This window comes from Cricetulus griseus (genome assembly GCF_003668045.3).
Source record: "Cricetulus griseus strain 17A/GY chromosome 1 unlocalized genomic scaffold, alternate assembly CriGri-PICRH-1.0 chr1_0, whole genome shotgun sequence".
In the NCBI taxonomy this organism is placed as follows: Eukaryota; Metazoa; Chordata; class Mammalia; order Rodentia; family Cricetidae; genus Cricetulus; species Cricetulus griseus.
In genome coordinates, this window is record NW_023276806.1 from 65,864,523 (window position 1) to 65,881,877 (window position 17,355).

The following is a 17,355-nucleotide window of genomic DNA, read 5'->3' on the forward strand; positions in this document are numbered from 1 at the left end:
GCGCGCGCGCGCGCGCGTATTAGCTCAGATTGGCCTCCAACTCAATATGTAGTCAAAGCTGGACTTGAACTCCTGATTCTCTTATCTTCCCTTCCCAAGTATTAGGGTTATAGATGGGTGCTGCTATGCCCTGTTTTCTAGAGTCTGGGAATATATCTCAGTTGATGGAATGTTTGTCTAATCCCTTACATTCAAGATCTGTCTAAATTACATAAAGAGTCTAGGACCAGCTTAGGCTAGACACTGTCTCAAAAATAAAGGCTGTTGAGGACTCAACAGTGCCAGAGGCAGCGTTATTATTACTTGCACCTTGGAAAGCAATAAGGACAGCTGACAAGACAGGTACGGGGGAGCCATCGAGGTCTTGTCTATTATTTTACATGTCCTGGTGTATGGAGTATAATGAAAGTCTCACAGAAAAAAAGATCTGGTTGCCAGACAGTGGTGGTGCATGCCTTTGATTCCAGACCTCGGGAGGCAGAGGCAGGCGGATCTCTGTAAGTTTGAAGCCAGCCTGGTCTACAGAATAAGTTCCAGGACAGACAGAGCTGTTACACAGAGAAACCCTGTCTCAAAAACTCAAATCCAAAACAAACAAACAAACAAAAAAATCTGTTCATGCATACCCATACACGCACATCATAGACACACATACATGATAAAATAATTCTTAAAGGACCAGCAAGATGGCACAACAGGGAAAATACATGGTCCACAAGCCTGACAACCTGGGTTGGATTGTCAAATCCACATAAAGGTAGACTGAGAAACCTACGTATGCGAAGCTGTTCTCTACCCTCCACACACGTGCTCTGTGACATGTGTGTTACCACATATACTAACACTTCCTAAAATTAGAAACAGTAACAAAAACAAGTACAAGGAGATAGCTGTGGGTAAAGTATGTGGAGCAAATGTGCCAAGTACCTCACTTGAGTTCAAGCTCTAGCACTCCCAGGATTTGGGAGGCAGAGGCAGACAGATCTCAGTGAATTCAAGGTCAGCCTGGTCTACAAAGCGATTTCTAGGACAGTCAGGACTGTTACAGAGAAACCCCGTCTTGAGAAGCAAAAACAAAACAAAACAAAACAAAAAACAAACCCCACCACCACCAACAACAAACAAACAAACAAAACCCTGGATATAGTGGTGCCGGGGAGGAAGACAGGAAGATCCCTGAGACTCACTGGCCACTCTAGCCAAATCAGCAAGCTCTAACTTTGGTGACATACTTGGTCTCAAAAACCCAGGTGAAATGCCAAGGATAAAAACAACATCAAGCTCTGGGAAGCGATCGACACTAACTAAAGGGTTAGTGTCAAAGCCCCCTTTGCAAGTGCCTCCTGAGCAGAGAGTCCCCTCTGGTTTCCACCTTCATTTAAAACCATAATGAACTAAGATGTCCATCAGGAAGGAGCTTGCTGGGGGCTGCTTCCGGAATGAAGGGGAGGCAGCAGCAGATGGATGGAGCTCCTACTCCATCCCCTGCCTTCAGGAGCAGGCTCTGGGGATGCTTTGTAAGCAGGATATGATTGGCCACTCAAAATCCCAGAATGGCAGTGCCCTACAGAGGGGAAGCCACAATACCTCCAGGTACCACTGCCTGTTCCACCCAGTTGCCCAGGAGCTTAGAAGAGTCACCCAACTCACAACATATTAAAGGATGGGAACAAGATTTAATTACCCTCTTGATGTTTAATTTCCTCTTTTTGATAATGTTTAAACTGGCTCCAAAATGCCAGGTCTATTCCTAGCCATCCAGGAAGGTGGGATATCCTCCCCTACTAAGTAAGCATTCTTCCGTCTGCTCCAGCAGCGTCTCTAATGGCCTGGCTGGGGCCGGATATTGTCTTCTCTGGGGTCATCTGGTGTAAATATTGACAAAGTCAACTCAAGTAACTGCGAGTAGCCCTACTTTTGATGGAGCAGGATGGAGGAAAGAAGAGTGTGGCGATGGGCGCCCAGGCCTGGAGCCTCCTCCAAGGGAATAGTATGGTTTAAGCAGGGAGCTGAACCTTGGCTTCCAGAGCACACGGCCACAGAGGTTTGAAATGGCAGCAGTGGGAACAATTAAGACTTCAGGTTCAGAAAGTGGAATTAGGGAGGGGAAGACCTGGTGGCAGGGTGGATGATAGCAAAGTGGGACTGGCCCTGGGCTCATGATGGGGGTGTTATGGTAACAAGACAGCAGAAACAACCCAGCTTCTCCAAACTCATACTCTGAAAATCAGTCTCCAGGTCCTAGGATTTTCTCCTGGCCCCTCTGAGGAATATTGGGAAACCGTATTCCTTTTCTCCTGACTCCACCACAGTCTCCTCTATTTGACCTTTGCACACTTAGTGCTGCCTGGAACAGGGCTATTGAGCCGCCAGGATACTTGAAACTATATACAGATGTTTGTAAGGTAGAGGAACAAAGGAGAGGGAATGAGGGCTGGCTTCTTGGCCTGGCCACTTTTTTTGCACCCATTGTGTAAAAGAAAAACAACAGAGGCTAGGCATACTGGCTCATGCCTGTAATTCCAACATCTGGGAGGCTGAGGCAATGATGAGAGTCCAAGGCCAGCCTGGGCTTCATTGCAAGACCTTGTCTCAAAAACAATAATAAAGTGAATAAATAAACATATAAAACAATTCCTAGGGCCCAAGAATCCCATGATTGGATAGAAGGTGCCTCGAAGGGCCAGAGGCTGACAGGAGAAGGTGCTGGCACCTCATCAAAGCCTGCTGCCCATGAAATTTCAATTCTCCTTTTTAGGTGGGGTCCTGAGACCCTTTCTCCTACCCTGCCTCACAGGCTGTGGGGGTGCCCATTCACTGACCCTGCCCCGTGGCCTATGTGTAGGGCCAAGAAACAGGAAGTGGGATGTACCAAAACCAAGAACTGAAACCAGTTGCTGCCTTTCCAAGAGGCAGTGCGAACAGGCTGCTCCTCTGAGAACTCAGCCCCCAGCTCTGACAATGTACGAATGAAACGGGGGTGGGGGGTGGGGGGAACAGGCCGGGGGGAAGGACTAGACGGGTGGCAAGAGCCAGATGTGCTAACCAAGCACAGCATATAAATAAGATGCAAACGAGTTTCTAATACTGGAGTCGCTAACAGGCCCTGAAGCCTGAGAGCTGCTTCATTTTCATCCTTGTAATTTTGAGATTTTCACAAGGGTTTGAGCAGCTTCATTTTTTTAGTGCCCTCTTCAGTGAGGTAGTGACAACTCCTTTATAGAAACCATGGTCACTGCCTGGCTGCAGGCACCGCAATCCCCAGAACGGGCCATTGAGACAGCACCTCCTGCGTTTCAGGTCTTTAATTTCTCCCTGTTTGAGCTTTTTCTTTCTTTGTTGCTACTGTCTCTCTCTCTTTCTCTCTCTCTTTTTTTTAACAATTAAATTGGCAGACAAATGGCTATTGCTGGTGGGTATTAGGGTTGCACTGAACCCCCCCCATTCTTGCTTACATTTCAACCGTAGTTGCCATGGTGGGAGATGAGGTGAGGGTCCGTAGAGGTTTCCCAACCCACCTTGGAGCTTCTTTCAAATGGTTGAGGAAGAATTCTGAATAGGAGCCCCCTGACTGTAGGTGAAAGAAGTCACTCTCTCCCCAATTCCTCAAGTTCAAAAACATGGAGCTCTAGAAGTGCCTACAATCTTCTTTTAAAAATATAAAACACGTGCAGTTGGCTTTGGTACAAAAGAAAAGAAAACAAAAACAAAACATTCTGGTCCCTGTGGATTTTTTTCCTCCCCCACCCAAGACATCATGGCCACCCTAGCCTCTACTCCATCAACTCCAAGGAGCCAGGTTTCCATGGAGGATGAAGAGAAGAAAGAACAGCAGGAGGGGGCTGAGGAAAGTGGGGAAAGGGACACGGTCCTACCCACAGCCCTCCTTAAAGGGCCAGTAGGCTCTGTGGCCACAAATGGGTGTCACTAGAGTGGGTATTAGGCTAGAGCCAGCAGCCACGTGGCTAAGCCTAAACATAATCCCAGTGGTGCTAAAGGAAAGGCCCTCTGGTCCCTATGGCTTGGTTCCCATGTCCCTGGTCCTTTAAATCTCAGTTTCCCCCATAACCAATAAACAATAAATAAATAATTTTTCTCCTAAGTAGAGGGAAGAAGGCATGAAAAATTGGCATCTGTGGTGTAGCTCTTGGATGCCACTAGGGGTGCTGTGGCCTCTAAATCCCCAGTCCCATATGGCCCCAGGTATCCAAGGATCTCAGGAGCTGGCAAGGACAATCAGCAGTTCTTTCAAATATTCCCTCATTATTGGCAAAACGCAGTTCCCAAGGTTTGCCCCCTTTAACTAATGTTCTTCAGTGGGGCAGCAGGCAGGGGGTGGGGTCCCCTTAGCTGTCTGAAGCCGTAGTCTCCCCATCTCGGCTTTCTGTCTCCTCCGGGATGTCCTGCATTCTCGTGAAGTCTGGAGGGTGACAGACAGGATAGAGGAGATGAGTGAGCAGGATCTCCCATGAGGAGAGGCACACACTCACACAAAGGCCCCTGCAGACATGAGGTAGGGTCTCTGAGCACCTTGGCAGGATGACCCCTCAGGCAGCCAAGTCACCATTATAACATGAAACTCTAAGAGGCATTTGGTTGTTTCATGTTTCCTTACCATTAGGATGTGGCAGTCTTTAAATTGTTTTACTTTAAAATGGATTTCTACTTGTAAAGGTTAGGAGTCACCAACCAATTGGAAAAACTGCTTCTCAAGAGTTCTACTACCCTGGGCAGTGAGTGGTGGAGCATGCCTTTGATCCCAGTATTTGGGAGGTAGAGGCAGGTGCATCTCTGAATTTGAGGTCAGCCTGGTCTACAGAGGGAATTGCAGAACAGCCAGGGCTACACAAAACAAAAACAAAAAACAAGGGCTGAAGAGATGGCTCAGGGGTTGAAAGCACTGACTGCTCTTCCAGAGGATCTGGGTTCAATTCCCAGCACCTACATGGCAGCTCACAACTGTCTATAACTCCAGTTCCAAGGGATCTGACCTCAGATACACATGCAGGCAAAACACCAATGCACAAAAAACAAAAAAACAAAACAAACCCCAAAACCCTCAACAATCAAACAACAACAACATAAAACTTCTACTACCCCCGTGTCGTCACACAGAGCAGGGAGCCTGCCCAGGCTGTCCCGGAGTAACTGGGCCTCAGGAGTCATGTAAAAGTACACTCAGAAGCCACAGGCCCAAGGGCTTGGACCCAGACCCCACAACCCCACAAGAATCTCACCTCGTGGACTGTGGGGTGGAGACAATCGGCTACTGCCTTCCTCCTCACTGCCTGTGTCAGGGTCACTGCTGTCCTGCAGCCGCTCCTCGGGGCTACCAAGCTCCTGCCTCTCTCGATCTTCAAAGGGTCGGTGAAGGGAACGAACAGTCACAGGCATATCCAGGCGGTCATGGCCTCGACTGGGCTATGGAAAGCAAAAGCACAAATGCAGCGGATGAGCAGTGTGGAGACTGAAGGCACTGGTGTGCAAGGACACCGGGCCCTGGGGGGCCCCAACACACCTCGTCTCTTGAGGGTCACCAATAACCCGCATCCCCACCCCTTCAGAAGATCTACTACCAACTGATAATCCCCTCATCTCTATATCCACTGGGTCAAGTTGGTTCTCTAGCCTCAGCCTTCGCATGGACTCCAGGTATAATAATGCCCACATTGCCTTACATCGTCTACTGGCACAAATCTTGGGAGAACAGAGCGTATTTGTTGGAAGTACTGGAGATTTGCAGAGGACTTTGCCACACCTTAAATTTCTTTAAGGTAACTAGTATGTTTTTGTCTGTATGTGTGTGCACTTGTGTATAAGGAAGCCAGAGTTCTATCTTAAGAGTCATCCACCTTGCTTTTTTTTTTCTTCTCCCTTTTTTGGGAGGCAGTTTTTTGAGACAGGGTTTCTCTGTGGCTTTGGAGGCTGTCGTGGAACTAGCTCTTGTAGACCAAGCTGGTCTCGAACTCACAGAGATCCGCCTGCCTCTGCCTCCAGAGTGCTGGGACTTGCGCCACTACGGGCCGGCTGAATCATTCACCTTGTTTCATGGGAGAGGCCTGCTACTCAAAGAGGCTAGGCTAGTTAGCCAGAGAGTGGAGAGGATGAACCTGTCTCTGCCTCCTCGTCACTGGGATTGTGAGCATGTACCATCAGCCTTTGAACAAAGGTTTGGGGGATCGAACTCAGGTTCTCATGTTACATGGCAAACATTTTACCAACTGAGACATTTTACCCATATCCCAACTAGTACTGTCATTCAAATCTGTTCTCTGCTGTCACTTGGGGTTAAATGCCCAACAACCAAGTGTCCTTCAGGTTCTGCAAGCTCTTAGCTTCACTTGAGAGACACTCCAGAACTCCAGACAGCCTTACCTGAGGGGGATTGAAGCTCAAGTAGAGAGCATCGCCTGCTGGAAGGCTGCGGCGCCGAGGGTCCAGAGGCCGGCGAGCCCAGGGGGCCTCTGCTGGAAGTGGCTCATTTTGACCCAAGGCTGCCAGCTGTCGGCGGGCCTCTTCAGCCTCCCGCTCCAGCACGGCCCGAGCTTGCTCACTCTCTCGAAGCCGGACTTCCAGGTTGCTAGCTTCAGCTGCCCGCTCTTCAGCCAGCCGACGACAGCGTCGCAGTTCATCCTGCAGCAGAGTGTGTTGGCGCTGCAGCAGTGACAACTCTGTGGCCTGCTTCTCAGGAGCCACAGGAGCAACCGCTGCCCGGCCAGTTTCACCATCCCGAGAGTTGGCTCGGGATACCTTTTCCCACCGTTCAGGACCCTCAGGGAATCGGGCTTCCATCAAAGTGTCCTGCTGGGCCACAGCAGCCTGAGGATGGAATGAGGCCAAAAGGTGTTTCAGAAGCAATTTCCACCTACCTCTCTCTCAATCCCAGGAACACAGAAAGTTTGGCCTGGGGCGTACTGAGGCCTGTTGGGATGAATGTCACCTACATGGACACCTCTGGCTGGCACCCCCCCCCTTTGGAGCCCCCATTCCAGCTCTGGCTCACTGACCTGAAGGCCATGTAAAAGTCCATAGAGATTGACCAATCGCTGTAACGTCTCCTGAGGACAGATAAAGGTTGGATGCAGTGGTGCCCAAGCTTAGGATAAGTGCCCAGAAGTTGTCAAGAGGGTGTGGAAATAATGTCTAGAGACATACTTTCAGTACACACTCCCCTAAATCACCCAAACTGGGCTAGGCTTCCTCAGACAGACAGAACTTTCCTTTATCTACCACAGAATTCCCATCTCACCTCCTGGGGTGACCTCAACTGATTTCCATTCCGATCCTGCAGAAATGGACAAGGGTGGGGAGTTAGCAGGCACAGACAGACCTGGGGGGTGCTCCCAGCAGCTTTCCACTGAAGACCCACAGGCCAGCTGTGCCCTTTCTCTAGCCACTCCCTGACTCTCCCAGGAACCCACCTTTTGGCTGGAATCTGAGTCTGCTCTGCAGAGCTCGATGGAGCCATTGAAGGTTCTGGCCTCTCCATCTGTTGCAGAAGAGGAGGCGGAGCAGTGTATACTTACTTCCTTAGGGTCCTGTAACCCCACACCACTCTTTAGCCACTCCCTCCTTTCTTTCATGCCCCGTACTCACTGGCAGTGACCCCAGGACTGGTGTTACCACTGTCAGATTCCAAAGGTAAAGCTGGTTCTCGGGGTGTCAAAAGCAGGTCGGCACCAGGCCCCACCAGCAAGTCTTTCAGGCCTTCCACTGAAGGGAGAGGAGGAGGGGGCAGGAGTCAAAACGGGTGGGAGTCGCCAGACACACACACAGACCATTCAAGTATTTAGGGAGTCCACATTTGGGTACTGGGGTTTCAGTCAGCCATGTGGCATCCAAGGGACATCAAAGATGTCCAAGGGGTAGGAGCAGAGCCTGCCAGAGGGAGATGCATCCAACAACAGCAAAGTCAGATCTCGTCCCAGGACAAACCCTCAAGGGCCTTTATGAGTTGTGGGGTTGACATGGCCCTGGTCTAGGGCCTCATTATGTGAGGCTGAGTCAACAGTCTTGACCCTTCCGTAGGAGATCCCTCACCTTCACGGATGGCATCTCGCAAGAGCCGTTCGCCTCGAGGGGACTCAAGGGACTCGGAACGGAAAAGGCCCCTGGGCAGGGCGGGAAGGGGCATCCCACTGACACCATCTTCTTCTGCCTGGAAGTGGGTCATCTCGGCAAACAGCCCAACCTTCTCCTGCAGCAGCTCTACCAGCGCCCGGTCCTTCTGCTGCAGCTCCACTGTAGGAACAGGAATAGGTTAGGTGTGGGCGGAAAGGCCCAAGGACCCAAAGAGCCCGTTGACAGGCAGCCCAGGGGAGAGAGTCAGCATAGGCAGAGTGGAAGGACCTAATTTTGGGCTTGGAGCATTCTAGAACAAATCAAAAACCCTTGTGTGTGGTGTAAACCACCGTTACTTTTGTTTATAAAAATCTAAGAATAGTGGAGTGGTGGCGCACGCCTTTAATCCCAGCACTCGGGAGGCAGAGGCAGGAGGATCTCTGTGAGTTCCAGGCCAGCCTGGTCTACGGAGTGAGTTCCAGGACAACCAGGGCTACACAAAGAAAGCCTGTCTCCAAACAAAACAAAACAAAATTTTTGACTAAAGGTTCAGTCAGGCTGCCCATCTCATGCTCTCCACATTCTTTTAGAGCAGATGTAACAATTTCATTTGTACACCTGGCTTCCTGCTCACTCAGCAAGCGTGCTTCCCAGAGTGACTTGCAGTTAGACACAACTAACTGTTAGACTCCTGGCCTTTGGAGTCGTGGAGCTACAACTGGCCTCTAACTCCATATAGTTGAGGATGACTTCTGTGGTGGTTTGAACGAGGTGTCCCTCATAGGCTCAGGAATTTGAATACTTAGTCCCCAGTTGGTGGCTATTTGGGGAGGGTCTAAGGAGTGGTACCTTGCTGGAGGAAGTATGTCACTGGGGGCAGGCTTTGGAGTCTCAAAAGACTCACTCTCAGCTGTTGCAGCTGTCTTGTCTGCCACCTATTGTTCCCGCTATTATTAACCTTAACCCTCTGGAACTGTAATCCCAAAAGAAATCCTTCCTTCTTTGGGTTGCCTTACATTTATATTGCTTGCAAAATAAATTTATATTGCAAGCAATATAAATGTAACTAAGACAGCCTGATCCTACTAGCACTGCCTTCCAAATGCTGGGATCACAAATGCATACAACCATGCCCTGCTCTCAGTTAAAAAAAAAAAAAAATCATTTAACCTTTTTTTTTTTTTGGACAGGAGTCTCTGTAATATCCCTGGCTGCCTTCAAACTGAATTTGTAGATCAGTCTAGCCACAAACTCAGAGATCCACCTGACTCTGCCACCCAAGTACTGAGATTAGAAGTGTGTATCACTAAACCTAGCACTAAACTTCATTTTTATGCCTATGGGTGCCTTGCCTGCATGCATGTCTATGTACCATGTGCATGCAGTGCCCTCAGAAGCCAAAAGGGGGCATTATATGCCCTTGGGACATAGAGATACTAGAACACACACACACAAATATATATTTGCACTAATCTTATAAAATTTTTTGTAACCTTAGGTAGGTTTTAAACCTTAGGTAGGCCTCTATCAGTCCACATGAAGCTTTCTTTTTTCCCCCTAAGCTTTATTTATTTTTATAAGAGTTTGCAGTCGGACGTTGGAGGCGCACACCTTTAATCCCAGCACTCAGGAGGTGTATCTCTGTGAGTTCGAGGCTAGCCTGGTCTCCGGAGCGAGTGCCAGGATAGGCTCCAAAGCTACACAGAGAAACCCTGTCTCGAAAAACCAAAAAAAAAAAAAAAAAAAAAAAAAGTTTGCCTACATGTGTGTATATGCACCATGCATGTGACCAAGGTGGTCAAATTAGGTTCTCGGAACAGGAGTTACAGACAATTCTAAGTCACCAAGTGGGTACTGAGAACCAAACCTGAATCCTCCAAAAGAGACGCCAGTGCTTTTAACCTGAGACGCCTCACCAGCTTCTCTTTCATCTTTTCCAGAGTTGCGTAGTATTTTGTATGGATATGCTGCAAATCAATGCACTGGCAGGAGGGAACTTACTCTTGATCCTCCGGAGGTAGGCCTCATCCTCCGTCTCAATCAGAGGGAAGTCCTCCCTAGATGGACATCTGCAGGGTAACAGGCAGGTTGAGTTTGTGGGAGACAGCAGCAACCAGTGTCTCCTCCTTTGCACACATTCTACAGGAGCCCCTTCTAGAGAGATGATTCCGCTCACACTCTGCACCAATCTTTGCACCAATTTTCCCCACCTCTCACTACACACTACCCCTAAGGTTTGTGAAGGTTATAACAAGCTTGCTGAGGATGTTGCTCTGGGTCTAGTACACTCAAGGTCCTGCATCCAACCCCTAACTTTGAGAGACTGTAGATACAGTACAGTCTTTTAAGAACCCATTTAGTCAGCTTCTTTGTTGTCATTAGTGTTTTCAGCCTCTGATCTTCTGCAGGTTCCCCACATCTGATTTATGTGGTGCTGGGGACAGAACCCGGAGCTTCGGAATGCTAGGCAAGCACTCTAGTTGAGCCACATCACTAACTGTTGGAGTTGTTTAAGACCTCAGCCCAAGCTGGTCCCCAACTCCTTATGCACCAAGGCTGTCCTTTAAGTCTGAGTTCTTCTTCCTCTACTGCCCAGGTATTGGGGTTACAGGTGTTTAAGCCACACCAGGGTATTTTTATCATTTTTTTTGCCTGAGCATCTACTGACCCTTGTCTGACGACCTCAAATCCAATGGCTGTCCTAAGGAGTCACTGCTTTAGTACAACTGATTTACTTTTTGCATCTACTGTGAGGAGTTTATGGATGAACTGTACTCAACTCATTAGTATCAATGATTTATCCTATTCTTTGTTTTAGAAAATAAAGGAAAAAAATGTATCAAATAAGAGCCTTCTTATTGCACTGTTAGTGCACCAGGTAGGTATGCCACCATGTAGGTATGCCACCATGTAAGCGCTCCACATAACCCCTTGTCAGTTCAGAGTACTTTGGAGGGGTAGCAGGGTTGTCTAAGAATAAACTGTAACTCCATGCATCTTTCTATCTTAGCCCATCTTGTTTTTCTCCAGTCTCTGCCCCTGCCTCTCAGGATGGGAGTATTCTGCCTAGGACCTGAGGCCAGGGGACCCTGAGGCCATATGTCCACACAGGCAGCAGGCACACACTCACACGCGCACGCTCTGCTGAATGACACGGATCCAGGTACTACGGTCATCTCGGGACGCTGTGTGCACCTCATACATCTCAGGCGGGCCAGCACTGATCAAAAACATCCCTTTCGCCTGGTTGGCAATGTCTCTCACGATCAGATTTTGTAAGGATATCACCGAAGGCTTGTCCTATCAGAGAAAAAGAAGAATTTAGACTAGGAATCCTAACCCTTAATATCTTGGTTTACAGTCCTAGAATACCAAAAAGATTGAAGATGAAGCTGTATACGCAAAAGAGCCCAGGCTTTCTCTCCCCCCTCTCTTCCCTCCCCCCTCTCTCCCATCTCCCCTCTTCTCCTCTTCCCTCCCTCCCTCCCTCCCTTCCTCCCTCCCTCCCTCCCTCCCTCCCTCCCTCCTGGGGCTCAATATGTAAACTAAACCTTTGTTGAACTCACTATGTAGCCCAGGATAGCCTCAAAATCGCAATCCTCATGCTCTGCTTTCGAAGTACTGGAATTATAGGCTTCTGCCTGCTTTTGTTTTGTTTTGTTTTGTTTTGTTTTTTGAGACTGGATCTCATTCTGTGACCCTTGACTGGCTTGGAACTCACAATATTGACCAGGTTAGGCTTGAATTCAGAAATCTGTCTGTGCCTACCAAGCATTGGGATTAAAGGTATGCTCTACCATTCCACAATAGTTCACTTGTTTGTTTGTTTGTTTGTTTGTTTATTAGAGGCAGGGTGTCATATAGTCTAGGCTAGACTCAAACTCACCATGTGACTGCGAATGACTCAAACTCCTGATCCTCCTGCCTCTAACTCCCAAGTGCTGCCATCACAGGCATGTACCACTGTATCTGGCTTCTAAGCTTTATCTTCATCATCTACAAAATAACGCTAACGACCGGCTAAAGCTCACAGGGTAAGCGTGCCTGGGCACAGCAGTAAGTAACACCTGGTAGCTACTCTTACCGTTTATTATATAGAATTAACTGCTATAACAGGTGTTTGACATAAGTCTTTCTGGAGCCTGGTAAGAAGAGCAATGGATAAGCAAACAGAAGGAAGGCTCACCAGGGCAGGAAAGATGTACTTCTGGTCCTTTTCCTGGAGAAACACCAGCACATCTGTCATCAGCAATAGCAGCACATCTGGCCAAGATACAAAGTTGGAAAATGGCACTCAAGGCTCAAAGTAACTGTTTGCCTCTTCCCCGAGGACCAGGTCCACCTTAGTAGGAGGTGTTTCCCAGCCTTCTCCATGTGATTTCTCTTCCCTCCAGTTGTTTTCTTCACCTTTCCTGACCTCTGACCGCCTCATATTTATTTATTTATTTGTTTGTTTATTTATTTTTGGTTTAAGACAGGGTAGCCCTGGCTGTCCTAGAATTCACTCCGCAGACCAGGTTGGCCTCAAACTCAGAGATTTGCCTACCTCTGACTCTCAAATGCTGGGATTAAAGGCATGCACTACCATCGCCTACATAAATATTTTTATTTTATGTACTTTTTTTTTTGCCTGTACATATGGCTGTATGAAGACGTAGGAACCCCTGGAACTCGTTACAAACAGTTGTCAGCTGCTGTGTGGGTGCAAGGAATTGAACCCAGGTTCTCTGGAACAGAGTAGCCAGTGCTCTTAACCACTGAGCCATCTCCCTGGGCCCTCTTTTTAGGTATTCTAATGAACTGACACAGTCCTGCTTACTTTTTGCACAAGAGATGTACACAGTTAGTTTCCTTCCAGTAAAGTAGGAAAAAAGTCCATACCATCACCTTTGACTAATCTGATTGCTAACCCCAGCAAGCACTGCTCCATTTTCTTCTTCTGCCCCACCCCCACGCTCTCAGATCCTGAGTCCTGCACTCAGAGGAAGGGAGGAACCAAAGAACAATTTTATAACCTGAATGCCATAGTCAAGAACACACAGTCACCCTTTGCCTGTGGGGATTTTACTAAACTGTGGACACAGAAGGGGAGGGAGGGCTTTTGCTAATCGCTCAGAAATAGAGCTCTCCAGCCTTGCTATTTTTAACCCTCAATGCTTTATATTCTTAGCTGCTGCGTGGGAGGGATGGGAAGGAGAGAAATGGATGGAGGAAAAGCCTGGTAAAGACTGACAGTACCCAAGCCCTAAGAGTAGAAATTTCACAGCACAGGTGGAATTTCATATGGCTCTGGCTTTCGGTAGCCCCCATCCTTCACCTCTAAACCAAAGTTTAGATGTACTATTTTGTTGTCCTGATTTAGGTGCAAGGACTTTACCAGTGCATATAATTTCTAATAAGCGGGCCTATGGAAGAATGCCCTAATCACTCAACATGGTCCTGAAGTCTGTTCTCTCTTTTCCAACCTCCCTGTCCTTCACAGTGTTCAGTTTGCACTCTGGGTCCCCCAGATGCATTTCTGTTGTCCTAGCAGTTGGGACTGTGGCTGGAGGAATTGCCTTCTGATGTGTCTTTATGTCCCTTTGGTTAGGACTGGATGGCCTCTCTGGCCATCCACAGACCACAGAAATAATTATATTCAAATGAAGAAGTCTCTGCTGGCCCATGTTATCAAACGCAGAGTTTAGACTTCTGCAACAATAGGTCACCCCTTTCCCTTCACCCTTGGTGAAAGGGTGTAAAAATAGTTCCAAAGGATGGCAGCTAATTCCATTCAGATTATCTAACTATGACTTATCAAGTCTGCCAAGGGGGCCACTGACCTTTGAAACGACCTGTGGCTGTCTTCCAGAGCAGGCAGCCATCGTGGATAAGTTTTCGCCGCAGAAGCTCCTCTCGGCCAAATGGGCCCTTGCCAGGCACAGGGGTCTGAGCCCGAGGGTCCATCCGGTTGTAGATCTCCTGCAGGCGGGCCCCTTTCTCCAGCTCGTGCACGTCTTGGTCCACATTGGACAGCAGCTCCTTCACTAGCCCTAGTGCTGTTGTCAGGTCTTGGGACTCTTCCTCAATCCCTGGTGACACCAGAGGTCCAGCACAAGAGAAGGTTTAATTGGTGCCATACAACCCAATTCTACCTGAGACTGCTGAGGGGTCCCCACCCAGCCCCACTGCTTCCCTTGGATGTCCCCAGGCAGGCCCTGCCCTCCATGCTCTTTCTTCCTCACCGTGGGAATGCTGCAGGATCCGGTTGATGAGCACTGGATATTTGGTGATCCGCTGAGTCACCAGAAGAATACATTCCTGAACCCCATGTCGCTTCAACACAGCTGAGCGGGTCACTTTCTGTAAGGGAAGATAAAAGACTAAGGGGACAGAAAGACTGGGAGCCCAAGATCTGAAGCTGGCTCACCCTGGCATCTGCCCCATGTTGGCCTGGGTAAACAGCTTCTGGGAAATTGGAAAGAGAATGTCACAGGTCTGTGATAATGACCAAATCAATACGGACATGAAAACAAGTCCAATATCATCTTGCCCAGTAAAGGGTGGCTATTGACAAGATCTAAGAGTGAGTTGGGCACGGTTCATAGAAGGCAGAGGCAGGTGGATCTCTGTGAGTTTGAGGTCAGTGTGGCTTACATAGTGAGCTCCAGGACAGCCAGGGCTATATAATGAGACCCTGCCTCAAAAAAATCAAAGAGATCTCTAAGAGCACACAGGGTCCACGAGTGTGTTCGAGTGCCTGCCCTCTATGCATGTACAGAGGGCATATACTACTCTGGGGATAGGCGAGGTTTGAGCCATGAGAAGGCTGAGCCTGGGCTTGGAGAGGCTTGCTTACCCGGATGAACTGCTGGAAGCGTTTGTCTCGAGCGTACAGCTCCTTATAGAGCTTTAAGGCCTTGTTGTGGCGGCTGCAGAACTCTGAGTAGGTCTTGCGCATCTGCTCCGCATTGGAACCTGAGAACTAGAAGTCAGGACAGCAAGACCAGGTCAGCATTTCCTGCAGAGCCACACCTCACCCCTCAGCACACCTCTGGCCTCCTGCTAGACAGCTTCCTCTTCTGCAGTTCTCCCCAGCTTCCCTTCCTGCCACCAGAATTTGGTTGAAGGTAAGAACTGATCACTCTTTGGCCAACAAGCTGGTAGGAAAGAACCAACTCCCAGAATTGCCCTCTGACCTGCACATGCTCATGTGCATGCATGCTCACACACACACACACTCGTGCACGCATAATTTTTCTTCATGAAAAAGCCATGTATGAGCCTGGCAGTGGTGTCAGCGCAGGCCTTTAATTTCAGCCCTCGGGAGGCAGAGGCAGGCGGATCTCTGTGAGTTCGAAGACGAGCCTGGTCTACAAGAGCAAGTTCCAGGATAGCCTCCAAAGTCACAGAGAAACCCTGCCTCGAAAAACCAAAAGAAAAAAGAAAAAGCCATGTTTGGAAGTGTGCAGCTTTAATCCCAGCACTTAGAAAGCGGAGGCAGGTGGATGTCTGTGAGCTGGAGGCCAGCCTGGTCTACATAGTGAGTTCCCAGACAGCCGGAGCTACATAAGATCCTGTCTCAAAACATAAAATGCTTTCTTGTGTCCTGACTCCTACAAACATCATCCAGGAGTCTTGCCTTTTCCTACCTGGCTGATGAGCAAGTCACCCAAACGATGGATGACAAAGTTCCGGGTGCTGCCTGGACATAGGGCCTGGCGCCGTCGCTCCAACAGCTGACTGAGGAAGCGTGTGTGAATGTCACTGAGCTCATCCACACAGGGGAACATGCCCTGGACTACTCCAGGCTCCACCTGCAACTCTTCTAGCATGCCGGTGCGAAAGAGGCGGGTCATGATCTTCAGTGTTCTCACATGGTGCAGTTCTGTCTGGATCAGCTCTATGAGACAAAGGGACATTTGTCCCCGTACTCTAACTTGGACACAATTCATGATGCCCTAGGTGAGTCTCTTCTAAGTTAATACTTAACATCGCTGTCATCTTAAGATCATTTTTGAGTTCGCATTTATCTCTATGCCTTGTCATTTCCAGCTGTAAACTATTTGAGGGCAAGAGTCATGTGTGGAAGGGCCCAGGCCCAGCACAGAAAGACTTGGTGGACTTTGCAGAGCCCCTGTTAAGGGCCCTACCCTGCCTGGGGAGTGGTGGGTGGATGGGGTAGAGGGTAGGTGGGGGGTCGGGGAGGAGGGATGGGAGTGAGGGGAGGGAGAGGGAGAAGGGACTTACATGTGAAACAAGCTTGTTCCCTAACTTGAATTAATAAAAAATAATAAAAAAAAAAAAGACTTGAAGAAAAAAAAAAAAAAAAAGTCATGTGTGTTAGGTATGTAGGTTTCCCGGTTCCGAGCATGCTGGGCGTGGGAGAGGCAGAGTGAAGGCTGAGGACCCAGTGGGGCCTTGGGAGCTGGGTATACTGGTGTGTGCCTGCAATCCCAGAACTCAGGAGGCTAAGGCAGGACTGAGAGTTTGAGACCAGGTTGGCCTACACAGTGAGACTCTTCTCTAAGAAATATAAAATTTAAAAAAGCCTAACAGCATCAAGGAGATGCACAGGGCAAACCTGGTGCCAGCCGGGGACATGAGGCCAAGGACAGGAAGAGCGTGTCCTGACAGGTGGGTGGCAGAGGAAAGACGCAGGTAAGCGGCATCTGGTGAAAGGAGAGTGTCCCTGGCTTACCATAGATGACATCTTGCTGCTTCATCACCTCCTTTTTATGCTGCTGAAGGAAGCTGCTGTCCACGGCAAGGCTCCACGAATCTGCCGCAAAGTCCTTCTCATCCATCTCAAAGTCACTCATCAGTTCATTGTAGATCACCTCTGCACCTGGATATCAGTGCAGGCGGCACCTCAGAGGGCAGCTCTCCTCTCCAGACCTGGGCCCTTCGCTGGATCCTCTCCCTCCCTCCCATTCCCAGGCTTCTCACACCAGCCATGCCAATACTCCTCTCCTCCATGCTGCGTCTGCTCACCTTCATCAATAAGGGATTCCACAGACAGGGTTCGGTTCCGCATGTTGAGGGAGTCTGTGGACTGGGAGAGGATCCGACGCAGCCCCAGGGGAGACTCATCATTGAAATGTCTGAAGGAAGTGGAGGCCGTCTACATCACCCCCACTTGGGCAGGAGGTCCCTTCCCAGGTCATTACCCAAGGTTGAGCCCCTGAGGATAGCTACTCTGTGTTTGAACTTATCTTTCACATATCTGGCTCCAGTTCTGAATTTAGGGAAAGGAGTGGTGCTCTCGTGGGCTTTGTACTCTCTCCTGCCGCACCTCCTCGTCCCCAAACATAA

General features: G+C 49.0%; 1 protein-coding gene across 5 annotated transcripts in view; it reads right to left on the bottom strand.

Annotated features, from left to right (window-relative positions):
* Positions 1 to 1,656: 1,656 nt before the first annotated feature.
* Arhgef2 (Rho/Rac guanine nucleotide exchange factor 2) overlaps positions 1,657 to 17,355 on the bottom strand; it is a 41,216-nt gene continuing 25,517 nt past the window's right edge. For 4 of the 5 annotated variants that reach the window (XM_027393141.2, XM_027393143.1, XM_027393142.2 and 1 more), the window contains 17 exons: positions 17,035 to 17,144; positions 16,742 to 16,888; positions 15,693 to 15,943; positions 14,900 to 15,025; positions 14,286 to 14,403; positions 13,884 to 14,132; positions 12,248 to 12,324; positions 11,192 to 11,361; positions 10,063 to 10,130; positions 8,041 to 8,241; positions 7,597 to 7,713; positions 7,422 to 7,489; positions 7,250 to 7,285; positions 7,008 to 7,058; positions 6,376 to 6,819; positions 5,238 to 5,421; positions 1,657 to 4,420 (listed from right to left, as the gene is read on the bottom strand). In XM_027393141.2, the coding sequence (XP_027248942.1) occupies positions 4,347 to 4,420; positions 5,238 to 5,421; positions 6,376 to 6,819; positions 7,008 to 7,058; positions 7,250 to 7,285; positions 7,422 to 7,489; positions 7,597 to 7,713; positions 8,041 to 8,241; positions 10,063 to 10,130; positions 11,192 to 11,361; positions 12,248 to 12,324; positions 13,884 to 14,132; positions 14,286 to 14,403; positions 14,900 to 15,025; positions 15,693 to 15,943; positions 16,742 to 16,888; positions 17,035 to 17,144 (2,491 nt within the window). In that variant the 3' untranslated portion in view covers positions 1,657 to 4,346. The remainder of the gene's footprint in view (positions 4,421 to 5,237; positions 5,422 to 6,375; positions 6,820 to 7,007; positions 7,059 to 7,249; positions 7,286 to 7,421; positions 7,490 to 7,596; positions 7,714 to 8,040; positions 8,242 to 10,062; positions 10,131 to 11,191; positions 11,362 to 12,247; positions 12,325 to 13,883; positions 14,133 to 14,285; positions 14,404 to 14,899; positions 15,026 to 15,692; positions 15,944 to 16,741; positions 16,889 to 17,034; positions 17,145 to 17,355) is intronic. The other variant, XM_027393140.2, reaches the window with a different exon arrangement.